General features: G+C 43.4%; 2 protein-coding genes across 3 annotated transcripts in view; one reads left to right on the plus strand and one right to left on the minus strand.

Moving 5' to 3' along the window:
* Window positions 1-18992, plus strand: part of glis2b (GLIS family zinc finger 2b) — a 180479-nt gene that overhangs the window by 77728 nt on the left and 83759 nt on the right. The gene's annotated exons all lie outside the window — the stretch shown is intronic.
* tfap4 (transcription factor AP-4 (activating enhancer binding protein 4)) lies at window positions 8332-18768 on the minus strand. 2 transcript variants are annotated; one of them, XM_052022114.1, is made up of 7 exons: window positions 18513-18768; window positions 14304-14469; window positions 13733-13831; window positions 12651-12821; window positions 11260-11403; window positions 10406-10573; window positions 8332-9037 (listed from the first exon to the last, which is right to left on the minus strand). In XM_052022114.1, exons 2-7 carry the CDS (start codon window positions 14376-14378, stop codon window positions 8861-8863), a joined length of 834 nt encoding a protein of 277 aa, XP_051878074.1. In that variant the 5' UTR covers window positions 14379-14469; window positions 18513-18768; the 3' UTR covers window positions 8332-8860. The 2 variants fall into 2 exon arrangements, with proteins under 2 accessions (XP_051878074.1, XP_051878073.1); XM_052022113.1 differs by having other exon boundaries at window positions 18454-18768.

The following is an 18992-nucleotide window of genomic DNA, read 5'->3' on the forward strand; positions in this document are numbered from 1 at the left end:
GAGACATTTTGTCCAGACCTAATGATTGATCTGCTTTCAAATAGTAGTAGTATTATTGAAAGCAGATAAATCATTAGGTCTGGACAAAACCTTCAGTAACTGGAAGACGTCAGAATCATATCAGCAACAGACCAAATAGTTATTGGTATTGGTTTATTATTGTCACTTGTACCGAGGTACAGTGAAAAGCTTGTGTTACAAACCGATTGTACAGGTCAATTCATTACACAGTGCAGTTACATTGAGTCAGTACAGAGTGCATTGAGGTAGTACAGGTAAAAACAATAGTTAGGGAATTTTATTCCTTACACAAAGTGTTAGGATATCGGATGCCCAACAGAAACTGTGTTGAAAGTGAAATCAGTGATAACTTTTAAAATATTTGAAAAATAAAAATGGGGGAAAATGTTCAGTAGAAGACTCTTTCAAAGAGCTAGCACAGGTATTATGGACTGAATGAAATCCTTCTGTGCTCAAAGTTTCTTAATCAATCTAGTTTTTTTTTCCATTGAACTTGCCACTGTTTGCATTGCTCCACCCTCGTCACCACCTTTAGATTTCTGTCAGATACAGTTCAGTGGAGTATTGGAACCCAGGAGAAGGTCATTTAACCCCTCAAACCCGTTCCAATGGCTGCAAGGCACCCAAACCATTCATAATCAAAGACCAACCCTGCTGTTACAAGAACAGATTTAACCCCAAAGGTTGCTGGAGGTTATATATTTGTCCAAGGTTAATCCACTATGATGTACACTTCCACCAGGGAATCATGTACCCAATGACTGCAGGAACAGATATGAAAGGGCTACTACACTGGACCTTCAACTCAACCTTCCAGCCAGAATGGGAGCACAGAATTGTAAAGTTGCCCTTAGAATTCCAGGTAAAGACTCTTGGATGGGGCTGGGAACAATGCTTGTGGGAAGCTAACTGTTGTCAGTTCATCAGGCCAACCACAACCCAAGATGTGAGTCAGCTTTACTGAAACAGATTACCTGAAGCAGGTTGTCAATAATAGGTTGAAGAGTTGTAGATTTCCCCTCTGATTGAAGTCTGCTTTGTTTCAAAAACAGCGTGGAGAAAACAGGACCCATTCTGCATGTGAAAGGTTGAGGCCACATTGCAGGATGTCCTGTAATGAAGGGCACTACTGAATGGGAAGGAAGGCCATCCAACAATTGAAGCCTTCCATTCTGCTTATAGGTCTTTCATGAAATGCATTTTAATGAATTACAAGGGCAACACTCAATCAGTGAAACACGAATAAGTTATGAAAGCATCATTAGTAACTAGGATGTCCACCAGAGCGTGCTGTGCCCACCAACTACTAAATAGGCCCCAGGTCTCAACACCACATGATATAAGGCAAGAAATACAACACAACAAGTTGACTTTTCTACGTGAGTCTGGATATATTTTGCATCATTTATCTCAGCCGTTTGGTTGACAGTTCACTGGTTTCCTGTACCTTTGGAAATCCAAAGCCATCAGTCCCACTTTAAAGACTGGGAACATAATGCTGGTTGACACTTCGGTACGAATACATACTTCTGGAGGTGCCGTCTTTCAGATGAGGCATTAAGCCAAGGTCTTGGGCACCCTCCAGAGAGGAGGATTTTTCCTGTGTTCTGACCAATGTTTCTCTCTCAAGCAAGTTCAATAAAATAGATTAGTGGGTTATTATCACATTACTGTGGGATTTTATTGTGCAAAAAGTGGCTTCTGCATTTGATACACTCAAGCATGACCAGACTTCAAAAAGGTTTTGTTGGCTATTAAGGATGTCCCAAAATTCTAAGCCTAAGAGTACTGCAATAGAAATATGTTCTTCCCCTCTTTCTTCAGGGAAGGGCATGTTGTATGGTAGTCTGCGTTGTCATTTTGAAAGAATGCAATTGAATGAAGCAGGTGTTGGGGATTTGGGGTTTCTAACATCAACACCATCCAGCAACTCCCAAGACAGTTGCACAGAGAAGGGTAAAAAGGAAAGGCTAAAAGCCAAGATTCCTTAAAGAAGAAAGTCCCATATTCTACATGTTGGTGATTACAGGACTTTTCTAGTATGCTTGAGGGGGCAATGCTGGATTCAATTGTTCAAACATCTCAATTCTCTTGAAAAATAAAAGATCTCCTTAAATGGTCAAGAAGATGGGATAAATCTCCTGTGTGACAGCACATAGAGCCAACAACTGCTGCTGGCATAGCAGGGCAATGAGCCAGGGTTAGTGTCCAGTTACAAAGCCATTTCCATACTTAGTTCCTTTACACCAACCCAGAATACTCGAACATGAGCCACAGCAAAATTTCTAGATCAAATTAACCAAGGGCACACAAGGGTATCTTATACAGATCACCCTCCTCCATCTCCTTCCACCAACCCTCCAAAAAAGTCACTTTTATATGTAATACAGAAAATTAAATTCCATTCCATGTATTCTAGAATGACAATCACTTTGATTAATCATTTGCTTTCTACTTTTGCAAACTCTCGCTTAATGACTTTGCAACCTGATACTCTTTGAAAAAGCAAAAATAGGGGAGCAAAAACAAAAAAGGCTTTTCATTCCCAAAACCTTTAGCTCAGGCTGCAATACCAAACTGAGCTTCATAAACTTCAGCAATCCCTCACTCTATATTTTTGCAGGGACATTTGGTTGCAAGCTAATAGTTGCAGCTGCTGCTCTCTACTCCGCTGGTTAGTCTCTGAATCCAGACAGTTCATTCAATTGAACTTTAATGTTCCCAGTTTATAGATAGCATGAAACTGAGACACAGTTCTAAAACAGAGTAAGTTAGTCCAGGTAATGCTGTCAGCCAACCACCAGTTAAAAAGAAGAACCTACCTGCAGTCACAAAGACCAGAAGAGAGAGGAAGATACTGAATGAGACCAGTCCCTTCATTTTGACTGTCAGAAGCGACCTGCCAGTGAGCAGTAATATATAGGGGAGAAGGTCAGAGGTCAGAGGGTGACCTTAAAAGGAGGAATCAGAGGTCAGAAGTCCGTGGTGACAATTGCCTTTGATGACATCATTGGTTGTTTTCTGTTCTTTTCATTATGCATAAGCCAATACTGTAAAGGTTCATTGTGAAAGTTTGATAGAAAATGTTTTATATTATTCAGCTTCAGAGTCTTAAGAAATCAGAAAACATACTTCTGTTTGAATGTGCAATCCAAATCATCATTTTAATTGATACTTTAAAATATTTCCTAAGAGTTGCATTCATGCAAGATCACATTTCATACATAATTTTGCTCTCATTAAATATTTTTATATATTTTCTTTAAAAAAATCAAATATTTGTAACTCAAGAAGATATTTTGATTTCCCTTTAACCATCTCTTTTGTCTGTTACTGTACAGCAGACTTTTAAATTGTGAGATAGATCCTCAGGCAGGTGCAGAGAGGTCAGGTCACCTCCCACTGTACTGAGATTAAAGTCAGCAGTTCTGTCAACTGCTGCCTTTTTTCCTTTGTCCAGTTTCAGTTTGCTCCACATGTCCTGCTTTGTTTTCTCTCTTTTTCTATTGGGAATTTAGTCAGTTAAAATATACAATAATATATACATAAGAATGAGTCACAGTTGGAATCAGGTGGTTTATTTATAGGTTATTAGGTATGAATGAAAGGCTGGAATCCAACTGAGTTTTTTTTAAATTCATTTCTGGATCTCAGCATCACTGGCAAGGTCAGTATTATTGCCCACCTCTAACTGTCTTTGGGAAGGTGATGGTGAGCTGTTTTCTTGAACCAATGCAGTCCTTTTGGTGAAGTTACTCCTACAATGCTGTTGCATAGTGAGTTCCAGGATTTAGACCCACTGCCAATGAAGAGCAGGGATATATGGATATATATCCAAGTCAGCATGGTGTACAGCCTGGAGTGTAATTTGCAGGCAATGGCATCTTCATCTATCTGCTGCCCTTCAGTCAGTTTGGGAGTGTCATCTTTTCAGCATTTCTTGCTGAACATGGTTGCAAATACTTCAGTCTTTAGCATTCCCATGCTGGGCCCTGCCATCATTAAGTATGGGAATGTTCTTGGAGCCTCCTCAACCTGTCAACCTTAATTATTCACCCACTGGACGTGGTAGGACTGCTGAGTTTCCATCTGACCCATTAGTTCTCAGATTGCTTAGGTCTGTTACGTGCTGTTGTTGCTTTATAGCAAGCATGTTATCTTATATTGCAGCAACATTATGTTGACATCATTTTTAGACTTGCCTGTTATTGCCCCTGGCATGCCCTTCTGCTCTCCTTATTACCCCCTGGCACGATAGTAATGATAGAGTGAGGAATATGCTGAGCCATGAGTTGCAGATTGTGGTAGTGTGCTGATGATGGTTCACTGTGCCTCATGGATAGCCCTGTTTAAGATATCAAATCTATTCTGAGACTATCCCATTTAGCACAATTATCATTACACACGCCACGATCTAGTTCTCCTTTGTCTCCACAAGGATTGTGCAGTGATCACTTCTACTAAAGTGATCATCGGCAGATGCATCTGCCACAGATAGGTTGGTGAGGATAAGATGTAGCAAGTTAACTTACTATCATTGTAGACCCATCCTGGCTGCTGCATCCTTCAGGGTTCATCAGTTTGCTCTGTGGTGGTACTACCAAGCCACTCTTGGTGGTAGACATTGAGTACATTCTGTGCCATTTATGCTTTCAGTTCTACTTCCAAATGTTGTTCTATATAAAGGAGCATTGATTTATCAACTGAAGGGGTAATCAGGAGGGGGTTTGCTTTCCCATGTTTGACCCGATGCCTTGAGACTCAATTGCTTTGGATTTGAGGATTCCAAAGGGTACACTGTCCTGACTGTACTGTACTGTGCCACCACCTCTAGTGGATGTGCCCTGCTGATGGAGAAGTCTGGCATATTGTCTGTAAGGTGTTATTCTGTAAATATGACTGTCAGATACTTGCTTCACTGGTCTATGGGCCAGCTGTCCCAAGTTAGACATCAGTTCCCAGATTTTGTGAGAACTTTGCAAGGTTGACTCGACTTGTTTGATGTCTAGGATGATGCTAATTGATTCTTACAGTTTTATTGCTTCTTTGTTTGGGCTTAGCAGTAATGATACAACTAGTGACTTGCTAAGCCACTTCAGAAGGTATCTAACAGTTAACCATATGAGGTGGAGGCACAAGAGACAGCAGACGCTGGAATCTGGAACAACAAGCAATCTGCTGGAAGAACTCAGCGGGTTGAGCAGTATCTGTGGGAGGAAAGGAACTGTCGATGTTTCAGGTGGAAACCCTGCATTGGGACCATATGGGGTGGGTCTGAAGACACATCAGGTATGACCAGATAAAGACAGATTTCCTCTCCCAAGAACATTAGTAAAGAAGATGGATTTTTAAACAATCCAGTAATTTTCATGGTCATCCTTATTCATAACTAGCTGGTGGTATTTCCACCAAAATTCCAGATTTACTGAATTTAAATTCCACAGCTGCAGGTGTCTGGATTATTAGTCCAAGTCTCTGTTTTAATAGTCTGGCAATTTAACCTTAGTGCCACCATACCCATACGGTTTAATCTCGAATAGTAGATACCCAAAAGTGATTAGAATTGGAGAAAAAAAACAGAACACTTAGTGTAATAGTAATGATGACAGCTGAAGACTGTGCCTACTGCGATTGGTGGTCATTGCAGAGTTCGCCTGTCTTAGCCCAGACAGTGGTAATGACAACATGTGACCTTTCTCACTGCCCTCCACCCCATCCCCATTGGATAGGAAAATAATATCAGCCAGGGTTTTCCATAATGACTCCTGTTGGGTACTGTGTATTGTTAGGTGGAAATTAGTTGAGAATTATGTGAACATAAGCAGGAGGCAATCAGCTTGTGCCTACTCAGACATTCAATTAAATTTGGCTGATCTTTTACCTCAGTACTTCCTGTACTAGCTCCTTACCCTTCAGTTTCCATAACGCTATTTACTACTTTATCAACATTTCTAAAGCTGATTATCCTGTCACCTTCCCATTGCTGTTGGTGGGAACTTCCTTTGTGGAAATTGGTAATTACATTTTCTTCATTATAACTTCAAATGTATTTCATTTCAATTGAAGCACTTTCCGAATTTCTGAAAGGAACATGATAAGAACTATATGAATGCAAATCTCTCTTCAGGGTGAGTCAGCCTTTTAGGGAGAAAATTGCAATAAAATATGCAATGCATCTCAACATATTGGTGATCTTCAAGGCAGAATTTGCTTGCCAGTTATTTTACTATTTGGACAAATCTTGGCTATCCTGATATCAGTTTTTGGATGATATACCAGCTGCCTGATCTTCAATCTGGTGTAAATTGGCATACATGACAGTGTAAGCTTCTCTCTCTCTCCTTTGTCACTTCACTCCTACCTTATCTGCAAACTGGGGTAATTGAGAGTGGAGGAAACAGACCGGGCTGAGGCTCTTGCTTGGGCCCCTGCTGCACCCATGGCACAGACATTCACATGCAGCCTCCACAGATTTAAACAGTTCCAACTCTTGCTGATATGCAGGAAAAGGGCTGGCTTTCCATCGATCAGGAGCACCTGCCACTGCTGTTAAAATGGCAGCTGTATTTGCAGAGAGCAGGGCTGGAGGGGATTAACACCACACAAATAGCAGTGGATGCTGTTATTCATTGTACCCATGACACAGGATTGCCTTTTTGAAAATCAAGTCCTCTCTGGCATTGCTCAACCAATCACATGCTGCCACAAGCCAAAGAAGACCCATGTGACCTTCTGCTGGCTCCCTCCCTCCCCCGCCCCCCCCCCCCACCTTGCCCCACTAATTCTCTAAAGAGGCTGTAACCTATTCTGCTGGCTAACAGAAAGACAATATAATTCTTTTCTTTGCTTCTTTATAATTTGTTTGTAGTTTCTTTTCCCATCACACCCAGCTGTCCACCCACAAAATCCTTCCTAAACTACACTGGTATTAAACCCAGCAGCACCTCAAATCTGGAATACTTATCCTGGTGTTTAAATGACCTCAATCACCCACATTCCCAGCACGCTGAGCTCTTCTGTCCTCCGAGATGCCCACATCTCTCAATTACAGATTCATGCAGTCCAGAATTTAATCAGCTGCTAAGACCATGCATTCCACACTCTCCTCCCTAAACCTCACTGCCTCTCACCTTTATGATGCTTATTTTAAAACTATCCTATTCAATTTACAAACATTCAATTCTCCACTAAAAAAGAGCATATTGAAATGCACTACAAACTATCCATAATGCATTTTGCCCAGTGATTTCATTTTAAATGAAATGTCTTGCGTATTCTTTTTATATCTTGAGGAATGGCTATACCTTAAATTGTCCCCAAATTTGTCACATTTTATCTGTTTATTCCCAAGAGAAGCACCTTGGAACATTTTGCTATATTAACTGCACTGAATAAATGCAAGATATAAGAGAGACTGCAGGTGCTGGAAATCTGGAGCAACACACAAAATGCTGGAGGAATTCAGCATGTCAGGCAGCATCTGTGGCGGGAAATGGAGTTGACATTTCAGTCTTGATATGGAAATGGACAGTGGACCAGAAACACTGACTGTCCATTTCCCTCCATAGATGCTGCCTGATCCGCAGAGTTCCTCCAGCATTTTGTGTGTTGCTCTCTAAATGCAATACAGTAACATCTTTGTTTGCTCCCCTCCCTCTTCTCCACAACTAAAAATATTTGCTTTAACTTTTCTCAGTTCTGATGAAAGTCATAAAACATTAATTAAATTTCCCCATCCACAAATGCCGCCTGACCTACTGTGTAATTCCAGCCTTTTCTGTTTTTATTTAAGATTTCCAGCATTTGCGGTGTTTAGCTTTTCAATTATTGTACAAGTGCAATTTTTTTTCTATACTGGGTACAGTTGAATGGGCAACGCTGGCCTCAATATCAGGTAACCAGAGTGCTGAAAACTTTTTTGACCATACATCATCCATCCAAACCCTGATTCTGTTCAGAGTACAACTAACCAGTTTTTCATGACCAGGAACCCTGATGTCAATCAAAATAAAAATGAGGAGAGGTACAAAGCAGACCACCTTTTACAGTACTGCAGAAAATCAAAACGTTACCATTGTCTGTAATTTGACACTTCTATTTGCATCTACTCTATTCCATTTAATAGAGGCATTCACTCGGTTTAATCCACAATAAATTATATCTGGAGGCAAGTTAAGCAGGGAATCTTTCAAAAAAAACTCCAAGAATAACATTAAGAAATAAAGATCTCATGCACACTTAAGATCGACGCGTGTAATCACACAAAAAAAACATTAAAATAAAAACAAAGTACAAATTTTATTTCTCTCTTTGCATGGCAGGTGCCTTTTTTTCCACTTTCTTTAACAAAATATAATAGTTTTTCCATGAACACAAACCTCGTCTCAACATATAACTCAAATACAGATACAGGGAGAGATGGGGGGAACTAACAAACAAACTACATGAAAAGACGTTGCTTAAAAAAAAATTAACTACATCAGTACAAGAAAGGGGGGTGATTATTGAAGTGGGGTGCACAGTCACACTGAGAGGACCTCCTCTCAATGGACTGAACAAATTGGTAAGTGCTTGAAATTCCACCCCCCTCTCCCAGAACAAAAAAGAATGCTAAAATGTCCTTCAGCAACTCTTCAGCTATGGATTCCAAGGTAGTCAAGAGAAAGGATTTTGAGATCCCCTCTGGTATGGTCCAGATTTCAATAGCCTATCACTCCAGGCTTTGACTGTTTACAGTATTGGGAAGGTCCAAAAGAGACTCCAACTTTTTAATTCCTTTTTCTGAGAAAAACACAGGGAATGCCACCTGGATCGATCCCAGTGTGATGAAGCTCTAGTGTCATGGAAGAACTCTCTCCACTGGCGCCTTCTCCTTGCCCAGCTCTCTATTTTCTGTCGCCTCACTCTCCTCCCTGTCTGACTCGGTATCAGACCAAGCTCGGTTGGGCTGGACAATGACTACTCGCCGCTGCTCTTCTTCTGGCTTCTCTTGAGTCCCTTCAATGTGCTGGATTGCCTGCCATTTTAAAGAAATCCTGCATTAGTCAAACTGTGGGGAGAGGACAGCTACAAGTGCAGTTACATGATGTTGAAAGAAATCCTACTGACGCTCCCCAGGACGTTGGTGGCTGAATCAGAATCAGGTTTGTTATCACTGGTATGTTGTGAAATGTGTTATTTTGCAGCAGCAGTACAGTGCAGAGTTAAAATTATTATACATGACAAAACAAACAAATAGTGGAAATAAAGGAATAACGAGGTGGTATTCATAGACAGTTCAGAAATCTGATGGATTACTTGCAAATTACTCAGCCTGGTCTAGGTCCTTCCAAGTTTATCATATCCAGTATTTCACACTCTTCTTCAATGTCAATGTTTTTATCATTTCCCTCTTGTGAAGATACACACAGACATTCTTTTAGACTCGTTCCCATGCACATGTCCCCACAATCTGGTTATCTTCTTGGTCTCTGATTGGCTCTACTTTTAACTTTTCAAAGTCATTAATATGGAACGTAAGTAGCTGAGGAGTAATACTGGCACCCCACCAGTAACAGCCTACCCTCTGCTTTCTGCCCTTCAACTATCAAAAATATTATCTTCAACACGGGAGCCATTTCTTTGGTAATAATCTTTGTGTGGTAGTTTTATCATGACCCTTTTGAAAATACAGATATAGATGTCTACCCACATCCTCAAAACACTATTTCCCTTTCATATACCGTGTTGACTCTGCCCAGTCATTTTCTTTGTGTTCTATTACCATATCTTTCATAATAGGTGCCAGTATTTTGCCTAAAACATTAAGCTAATTGGTCAAAAGTTTTTTATTCTATTTCTCTCTTCCACTAAATAGCCGTAATTTTCCTGATAGCTACATTATAATCAATCTCCTTCCAATCTACTGAAACTGCTCTAGAAACCAGAGAATTTTGGAAGATCAGCACAAATGCATCCACTAATTTTGCAATCATTTCTTGTAGAATCCTAGTCCAGGGGACGTCAGCTTTTAGCCCCGTTAACTGCTCTTTACTGTTGTCAGACTCTTGGTGTCCCACCATTTTTGGCACATTTCTGCATTTTCTAAGACATGACAAATACTAATAGTTTTTACTACCTTAGTTATGTCTTTCCTCCCCATTTTAATTTCTCCTACCTCTGCCTCTCAGGACCCACATTTATTTTGCTTCTCTCTATTTGCAAAGTTGCAGCAGCTCTTACTATTTTCTTTGTATATTTCTTGCTAGTTAGCTCTGATATTCTATCCCTTCTCCTCTTTTTGGTCATCTGTTGCTGATCCCGAAACCCTTGTGCTTACCAATCTGTTTGTCAAAGTTATAGGTCTTCCTTCAGGCAAGTTATAGTATCAGGGCAGCAGCCTTACCTGCACAATTGTGTCTAAGTTCTGCCTTGATGTAGTGGAGGAGCTGTTGATGACTGAGGATGGTCCCATTGTCACCACAGTGACCTGGTGTGAAGGCAATGGAGGCGGAGTCTGCACTATGACAGTAGGATGGTGGGTTGATGCTGGAATAATATGTGCCGGCAGGAGCTGAAAGTTAACAAGAGAAAGGGAAAAATACAGTTTACAGAAAGTTAACTGAGAGATGCTAACTCTACTTTAGCAGAGAGACAATTGATAATTACTCAAGCTCATTCTGAGGCAATAATGAGTATATGGTGTTTTACTCTAAGGCAGCCACCATCCTGTTAATTAATTAACTGGTGTTGCCATGTATTTGTGGTTTAAGTACTGGAATAGAAATCAGCATTCTTTGGATTGGGAATCTTGTAAATGACATAGAAACAGGAGCCGACCTGTCTGACGAAGGGTCTTCAAGCCGAAACACGAACTCTTTCTATTTTCACAGATGCTGCCTGACAAGTTGAGTGTTTTCCAGTATGTTCTGTTTCTTTTAAGACAGTCGACCTAACTGTTTTATGCTTCACATTTCTCCTCCTACTTTTCATCTATCTGCCGTTAATGAGGTCTAATCTTGGACTCTTCCACCAGGAAGCATCCTCTAAATTCACATCTTAATTGGCCAGATCAGATACCAAATTTCCATTCTGAAGCTCCACCTGGCTTTGGACTAATCAAAACGTAGCGGTCCTCTTCGTGGCTCAGCTTGGGATCCACGTGGAGACGAGAGATACACTCTCCCCACTTGTGTTTCTGCACACCAGTGTTCCAGCATCTGACTGAGGGACGTGATGCCTCAGGGGGTGAGGGCTGACCTGTGTCACATGACGGGGCTCAGGCTCCTGCTGCTCGCCCAGCTGAAGGATCTTAGACTGCTCCAGTTGCTGTTGTTGCAGCTGCACGTGCTGTGCAATGGCCTTTAGCTTTTCGGGGTACACATGGGCTTCCAGTGAGCGAACCTGCCAACAGACACACCTCATCAGTTTCTGTGGGAACAGCACCCTGCAGGAGGAGGCTTTTCAGAGGATAACTTAAAATGGGGTGTAGAAGCTTGGCCCCTCCCATGGGCAGGAAGTTAACACAGAACATTACAGCAGAGCACAGGCCCTTCAGCCCAGTGTTGTGCCGACATTGTATCCTGCTCTAAGATCTATCTAACCCTTCCCTCCCATGTAGCTCTCCACTTCTCTATCATTCATGTGTCTATCTAAGAGTCTCTTAAATGTCCCCAATGTATCTGCCCCCACAACCTCTGCTGACAGTGCATTCCAAGCACCCACCACTCTCTGTATAAAAAACTTACCCCTGACATCCCCCTTATACCTTCCTCCAATCACCTTAAAATTATGTCCCCTCATGTTAGCCATTTTCGCCCTGGGAAAAAGTCTCTGACAGTCCACTCGATCGATGCCTCTTATCATCTTGTACACCTCTATCAAGTCACCTCTCATCCTCCTTCTCTCCAAAGAGAAAAGCCCTAGCTCCCTCAGCCTATCCTCATAAGACATTGCTCTCTAATCCAGGCAGCATCCTGGTAAATCTCCTCTGCACCCTCTCTAAAGCTTCCACATCCTTCCTATAATGAGGCGACCAGAATTGAACACGATACGCCGTGTGGTCTGACCAGAGTTCTATAGAGCTGCAACATCACCTCATGGCTCTTGAACTCAATACCCCAACTAATGAAGGCCAGCACACCATACGCCTTCTTAACAACCCTATCGACCTGCATGGCAACCTTGAGGGATCTGTGGACATGGACCCCAAGATCCCCATTCCTCCACACTGCTATTACCTTGTCCTACCATTAACCTTGTATTCTGCCTTCAAATTTGATCTCCCGAAGTGGATCACTTCACACTTAATGCCCTTCACCTGCTGCCCCCACCACTATTAACACCATTCCACAAACACCAAGTCCCCCATCGTACCTTGCTCAGGAACCCAGTTTGTCCTCAGCCATGGGGCATTCAATCATGAGAGGCACTGGATCCAAGAACCTGTCCCCGCCCAACATCCACATCCAGACACGTTCCAACATTGCTCCCAGATAGTAATAAAACTCAAGAGATTTGTTTCGCATCCTTAATCCAGAGCATTATCCTTGACTGACAGCCCCAAGATTAAATCTTGGATCTCCTGGTCTGCTTATTCAAATACAGCTGCTTTCATTTATTGTAGAGCATCAAATCAGGCACACACCAACCTGTTCCTCCAACATCATCCTAACCGAGCGCTCCTTATCCAGCTGCTGCCGCAGCTCGATCATCTCCCGTTTCAGGTCCTCCAGCTTCTCATCCTCCCAGACATCTGGGGAGCCAATTCCTTCGTCTTTATCCTCTGCCCGCCTCCGTTTGGGAGAGGAGCCACTGTACTCCTGCATCCCAAAGAAAAAGCTCAATTAAGCATAATAGCAGCTAACCCAGGCACAATACAGACCAAATTCTTCTCAGATACAAGAGTGCAGCTACTGAGCCAAGTCGGTTTTTGATTTAAAATGTTGTGGGTTCAAGTTTCATTACAAGTTAACAGAATGTTATTGTTTATTGCTAGGAGAATTGAATATAAATGTTGGTAGCTTATGCTTCAGTTATGTAGTGCATTGAGACCACAGCTGGGAATACTCTACACAATATTCATCTCTTTATTTAAGGAAGGACATTAATGCATGGGAAATAGTTCAGAGGTTTACTAGACGAATAGCTGGAATGGAAGGGGTCATCTTATGGAGAAAGGTTGGACAGGTAAGGTTTGTATCTGCTGGAGTTTAGAAGGGTGAGCAGGGTCTTGACTGAAACATTTAAGATCTTGAGGGGTCCCGGCAGGGTGAATGTGTAGAGAATTCTTCTGTTGAAGAAGCTAGAAATAGGGTTCACTGTTTAAAAAAATAAGGGGTTGCACATTTAAGATAGAGATTAGGTAGAAGAATGAGAGGGGATCTTATTGAAACACAATATTCTCAGGGGGCTTGATGGGGTAGATGCTGAGAGGATATTTCCCCTTGTGGAGTAATCTTGGGCAAGGGGGCTTGTGCCCTCCATGTTAAAGCCTCTTTGCATTGAGGAGTTATGTGGTTTGCAGCCAACTATTACACAAGATCATTGCTAAACTGCACAGCCTCCAGGTCAACATCAACACCCATGCTCAGTCAACCTGCCACGGCCAAGCCCAGTGCTGATGAATGCTGGTACATATGTTGTAGCTACACTCAGCCAGACACTGGGGAGAAAGGCAGTTACCAGCAGCCACAGCCATGCCGTTCCCCTCCCTTCCTAGTACTGTGCTCACCTGAATGAAACGCTTCAGCTGGGAGTTCTGTTGAAGTAGTCGGGTTTTCTCTTGCTCAAGTGAGAATATATATTCGGCAGTTTGCTGCAAAATGGCTGCCTGTGTGAAAGGAAAAAATGGAGCATGAACTGGGTTTCTCCACAGCATTCACCACCATGCCACTGGGTCCAGGCTATTTCCTTCCATTTAGAAAACATGCCTTTCAAAGGGAGCTGATTATTGGGGAGAAAAAATGCAGGAAATGCCAGCACTGAAAGTCTTCCTCATTGTTCAACAGGACTGATCTCTCATTGTGCCTGCCGAAAGATTGTCCACTTAAATACAACAAACTCACGGGACTTGTTGATCCTGTGGAAAAAGAGAATTATATGAAACAAACCTCTCCTCCCGATTCTAACTGAACAATTCCACTCCCCAATCTAAGCAGCACTCATTGAGCAACATATAACCTTCTCCGCACCCAGTGAGATTCCAAGTAACACAAACCCATTCCAATACTATCTGTTTAAGTGCCCTATAGCTCTCCCAACAGACCCCTAGGGGGTCAAATGAAGAAGGGTTTGTGCCCAACCTTGCTGAGTTTCTCGCCATCTGTGTGTGGTATCAGTGTCTTCAGGGACTGGAACCCAGCATTGATGCTTTGCATCCGGCGTCGCTCATTGCTGTTGGCAATCTCTCTCCGTATCCTCCTCTCCTGGTCTCTCTGAGACTCCTGCGACAGTGGAATATTAGCCAAGCTGGAAGAAGAATCAGCACCTTTTTAGCTTTATCTCACTGATTTCCTGTACAGCATGCTCTTTGCTGAAAAAAATATTCAAAGTTTGCAACTTTGCCCAAAGCCATAACCTCCAGGCTGAAAAACATTGTACAAAATCCTTGCCCATGCAATGACTGATCCATCAGAAGGTTGGTTCACAGTCCCCCGTGCAGCCTCACACAAGATCAATAAAGAATCAGTGAACTGCACATGATGATCCTGGGGAAGGAAATGACAGAGGACTAGGATAATACAGCCCTCATATTCCTGTCTCCATTATTACTTTCTACATCTACACTTAGGGTGAAAGGTGGTTAGACCCAGGCAGGCTGTACTTACACCCTCCTGCCGACAGTGGGGCTGCAACACCGCCACGGGAGGCTGCAGTGAGCAAACAGCTTTCTACCACGTATGTGGCACAGAAATTCAGAATGGAAACTATTGGCAGGAAGTGCATTCAGATGCAAGATCTTAATTATATCAACTATTTTTAAAAATGTGGCAAGTGCAAAGCTCCCTGGTTTCTGCTTTTGTCAAAGGACTTACAAAGACCAGTTACTTAAGCTTGGCAGCTTCAAACGTTCAACCTGAAACTGATACTTTCAAATTGCAGAATTTCCTGCCTCAGTATCAACTAACAGTGACTTGTTCTAGTTTGTTCATTTAACCCTTTCAGTTCTGTGGAGAGTCAGTATGACCACGATCAGACGTAGAAAGAACACAATTGTCAAATACATATTCCACAGGTGTCAGAGGAGTGCATTCAGGAATAGTAAGTGCAGACAAATTCAGTACAAGCACAGACAACAAGTACTATGAGTGACAATACCAAATGAGTGTAGCCAAACAGTGTAAATGCAAATACCATGAGCACAACTAAATGCTGTACAAATGTAACCAAATATTGTATGAGCAGTGCTAAATACCACACAATTTCAGCTGAACACCATCAAATGCTGCACAATGTAAATACCACACAACAACAGTCGAACATTCTACAAGCACAAATATGTATGAGCACAACCGAATACCGAACTAACTCCCTCAAATGCCACTAGGGTACACAAATACCATACAAGCACAACCAAATACCATACAAGTTCAGTCACTGGATCTCATAAGAGTGAAAATACTATATCAGCACAATTAAATCAAAAGAGGTCATCCTGTACTGCATGGCCCAGCCAAAACCTTTAAAAGGTCAGTCAATGAATATAAGCACAATTGTCAAATGGATTAGAAGTGCAGTCACAGTGCGAAAATATATACTAATGAAAAAGTTCTGCATAAAGACCTTTCAAATGCCTGAGCTCAGAGATCCAGTGAAGGCAGCTCACCAGAGTAAGGCAAATTACTGTCCAGTTATACATTCCAGGGTTCAGCTTCAGCACGGGTTAGATACAGAGTAAAACTCCCTCAATACAGTCCTGTCAAACACTCTTGGGGCAGGGACAGCATGAGTTAGATACAGAGTAAAGATCCCTCTACTCTGTCCCACACAAAAAAGCAGGTGAGATGCAGAGTAAAGCTCTCCCTGGCCTACAATATCCCATCAATTAGCAAAAGAAAAAAAAGAAAAACATGTTAGATACACAGTAAAGCCACCTTCCTCTGGGGATGTGCAAAGGAATTTAAAAGGCTGATCACATTTGAAAGAAAATACACACACTAGTGCAAACCAAATACTTGTCCTTAACTTCAGATGATTTTTTTTAAAAAAGGACTGTTGGGCAGGGGCAACAAACAATCTGCTGGAGGAACTCTGCAGATTGAGCAGTATCTGTGGGGGAGAGGAAATGTTAACATTTTGACCCTCCAGCAGATTGTCTGTTGCTCCAGATTCCAGCATCTGCAGTCTCTTTTATCTCCTTATTGGGCAAGGGTATGAGGCTATATGTGCCCCCCCCCATCCCAACATGTGTCCGCCTCTGATATTGTCACATTAAACACACCCATGCAGGTACATCAAAGAGCAAAGCTCATCTCACAGTGTTGCATTTTAGCCAAGATTGGATAAGCCAGGGTTATTTTCTTTGGGTCGTAGAAGCTTACGTAATTGTAACCTCAACTCCACATTCCTGCCTACCCTTGGTAACCCCTTCACCACCTACTTATCAATAATCTATCTGCCTCTGCCTTCGAGGGATAGAGTTCGAAAGACTTACAACCTCAGAAAAAATTCTCTTTATCCCCATCTTAAATGGACAATCCTTATTTTTTAAACAGTGACCCTCAGTTCTGGATTCTCCCACAAGAGGAAACCTTCTCTCCACATATATTCTGCCAAGACCCTTCAGCATCATACATTTCCATTAAGTTACCTGTCACTCTTCCAAATGCCAGCATATACAAATCTAGCCTGTCCAACCTTTCCCTATAAGGCAACCTGCCCAGTCTGGGTATGTGAAGTAAACTTCACTGAACTGCTTCAACATTTTTCTTGGAAACACAAGAAACTGCAGATGCTGGAAACTGGAGCAAAGACACAAATTGCTGGAGGAACTCAGTGGGTCAGGCAGCATCTACGGAGGGAAATGGACAGTCGACGTTTTGGGTCAAGACCCTTCATCTGGATTTACATCCTTCCTCAAATAGGAGAACAATGTGCAGATGTGGTCCCATTAATGCCCGATATAACTGAAATATAACCTTCCTCCTTTTGTATGCAATTCCCTTTGCAATTTTATACATCTCAATTATGAGGGGTTAGGGTAAATAAATACATCTTTTGGCAATGGCATTTAAAACCAGCAGCATAGATTTAAAATAACTGGTGGAAGGATCAGACGGAAAAGGGGGAATTCCTTTTCCCCCCTCCCCCACCCAAAGGAATGAAAGAGTGGTGGAGGCAGACACCCTTGACTGGTTTAAACAGTACTTGAGATGCTTTTGAAGAGCAGTGACCGTTGCTGGAAGATGTAGTTAGGTTGGGTGGCTCTTTTTTTTGAATGTCATGGACAAAATGGGCCAAATGGCCTCTAGTGTCATAAATTTTCTGTGATTACAATGTAAACCAGTTAGCATCAGTGTATTTAAGGAGAACCTTGATGCATAACAAAGAGAAAGGAAATTAAAATGAGAGAAACTTCATGAAGCATAAGCACTGGCATTAGTCAGTTTAGTCGGCTGTAATCTGTCGTTGTATTTATTCAGTAGCAATGGTAGTGAGAGTGCAATGCTGGTCCCAGAGCAGGTGGTATTCGTCACCCGCTGTGGCACTGACTCGGAAAATATTTCCCGTTGAGAGGGAGAAGGGGAGAAGCGCCCCAGGCTGTGGGAGAGTGCCTTGGGTCTGGGGAGGATCCAGCCCGCAGCCTTCAATGGGAACCCGTCACTCCCAGGGTTCCTCCGGGCGCCACACGGACTACAACTCCCGGCGTGCCCCGCACCATGTACGCCAGCTGCGCTGCGGACAACCAGGCAGGCCCGAAGCGCCGCTCGGCCTCATCCTCCGCCCGAGCCGGGGCCGGGGGGCAATCCGCACCTCGGCCGCCCCTGAAGGGTGAGCAGAGGGAGACCCCTCCACACCCCCTCCCTGCCCCGCCGTTCACACGCTACCTGTACAACTACACCCGGGAAGTGCCCGGACCCACGTGCGCCCCGGGGGGGGGGGGGGGGGGGTGTTTCGGCTGCTGCTGCGGGGGGAGACCGGGGGTGGGGGGGGTGGTGAGCAGCGGCTGCAGGCTGCCTGCGGGACCCCCCGCCCCCGGGGAAGCGCCGGCCCGGGCCGGCGCGGTTGCAGCGCTCCCCACGTGGGTGTGTTTGCAACGTCCGGCTGTATCCATTCTACTCGGGACTGTTGCCCTGGAGCCGCCGCGTCCCGGAGCCCGAATCCACGTGTAACCCTGCCTGCCCGCTGCAGCCCCGCCGCCGAGCCCCTCCACCCAGGCAGCGAGTGCAGCCGTGCTTGTAACCAAAAAAAAATACAGATATTAAAAAAAGAGGGGGAGAGAAAAGTACACACCTACAGAGACCTCCTATCACTTCTTTCTCACTCTTCCTGAAATCCTGGAATGAAGGTACCTTTTGAGTGGGCATCACGAAATATTCCATATCTTGCACTTGGAGGAAAAAAAACTGCCCAAAAATAATAATTGCGTTAAATAAAAAGCTGGCTGAGTGCAGGCTGCGTGTGTGTGTTTCCAGCTGATCGCTCTATCAGATGGTTGTAAATGGCGGGAAACAGCTGGTGCTTTCGCAGCACCGCCGCCTCCTTCCGCCGGCACCGGGATTGCATGTAAACAAAGGACTATTGCCCAGTGCCTGCACAGGGCACACCAGGCAGCCGGCTTGTGTCTGGGATACGGACCCGTCGCAAAGGGGGGATTGGGATGGACTGGAGGTAAAAACTGAAGGGGAAGAAGCGGGCAGTGGTCAGTGGCAGAAGGGGCATGATTCTGCGTGCGCCACTACGTGTGTCTGTGGATGGGGGTGAAGCGGCTCATCAGCTGACGGCTGGCAAAGCTGAGAGGAAAAGCAACAGCTTCTGTGACATTGGAGCAG

Source organism: Pristis pectinata, chromosome 8, assembly GCF_009764475.1.
Source record: "Pristis pectinata isolate sPriPec2 chromosome 8, sPriPec2.1.pri, whole genome shotgun sequence".
Taxonomy (NCBI): domain Eukaryota; kingdom Metazoa; phylum Chordata; class Chondrichthyes; order Rhinopristiformes; family Pristidae; genus Pristis; species Pristis pectinata.

What these genes read in the sequence shown, in the direction of transcription:
- tfap4 (XM_052022113.1), bottom strand. Translation starts at nt 18,542, where the DNA reads ATGGAATATTTCGTGATGCCCACTCAAAAGGTACCTTCATTCCAGGAT. An exon ending in GTGATAGGAGGTCTCTGTAG is followed by an intron (nt 14,470 to 18,453) that starts GTGTGTACTTTT and finishes TTCTTCTTCCAG; the next exon opens with CTTGGCTAATATTCCACTGT. An exon ending in AGCCCCGTCATGTGACACAG is followed by an intron (nt 10,574 to 11,259) that starts GTCAGCCCTCAC and finishes GTTAACTTTCAG; the next exon opens with CTCCTGCCGGCACATATTAT.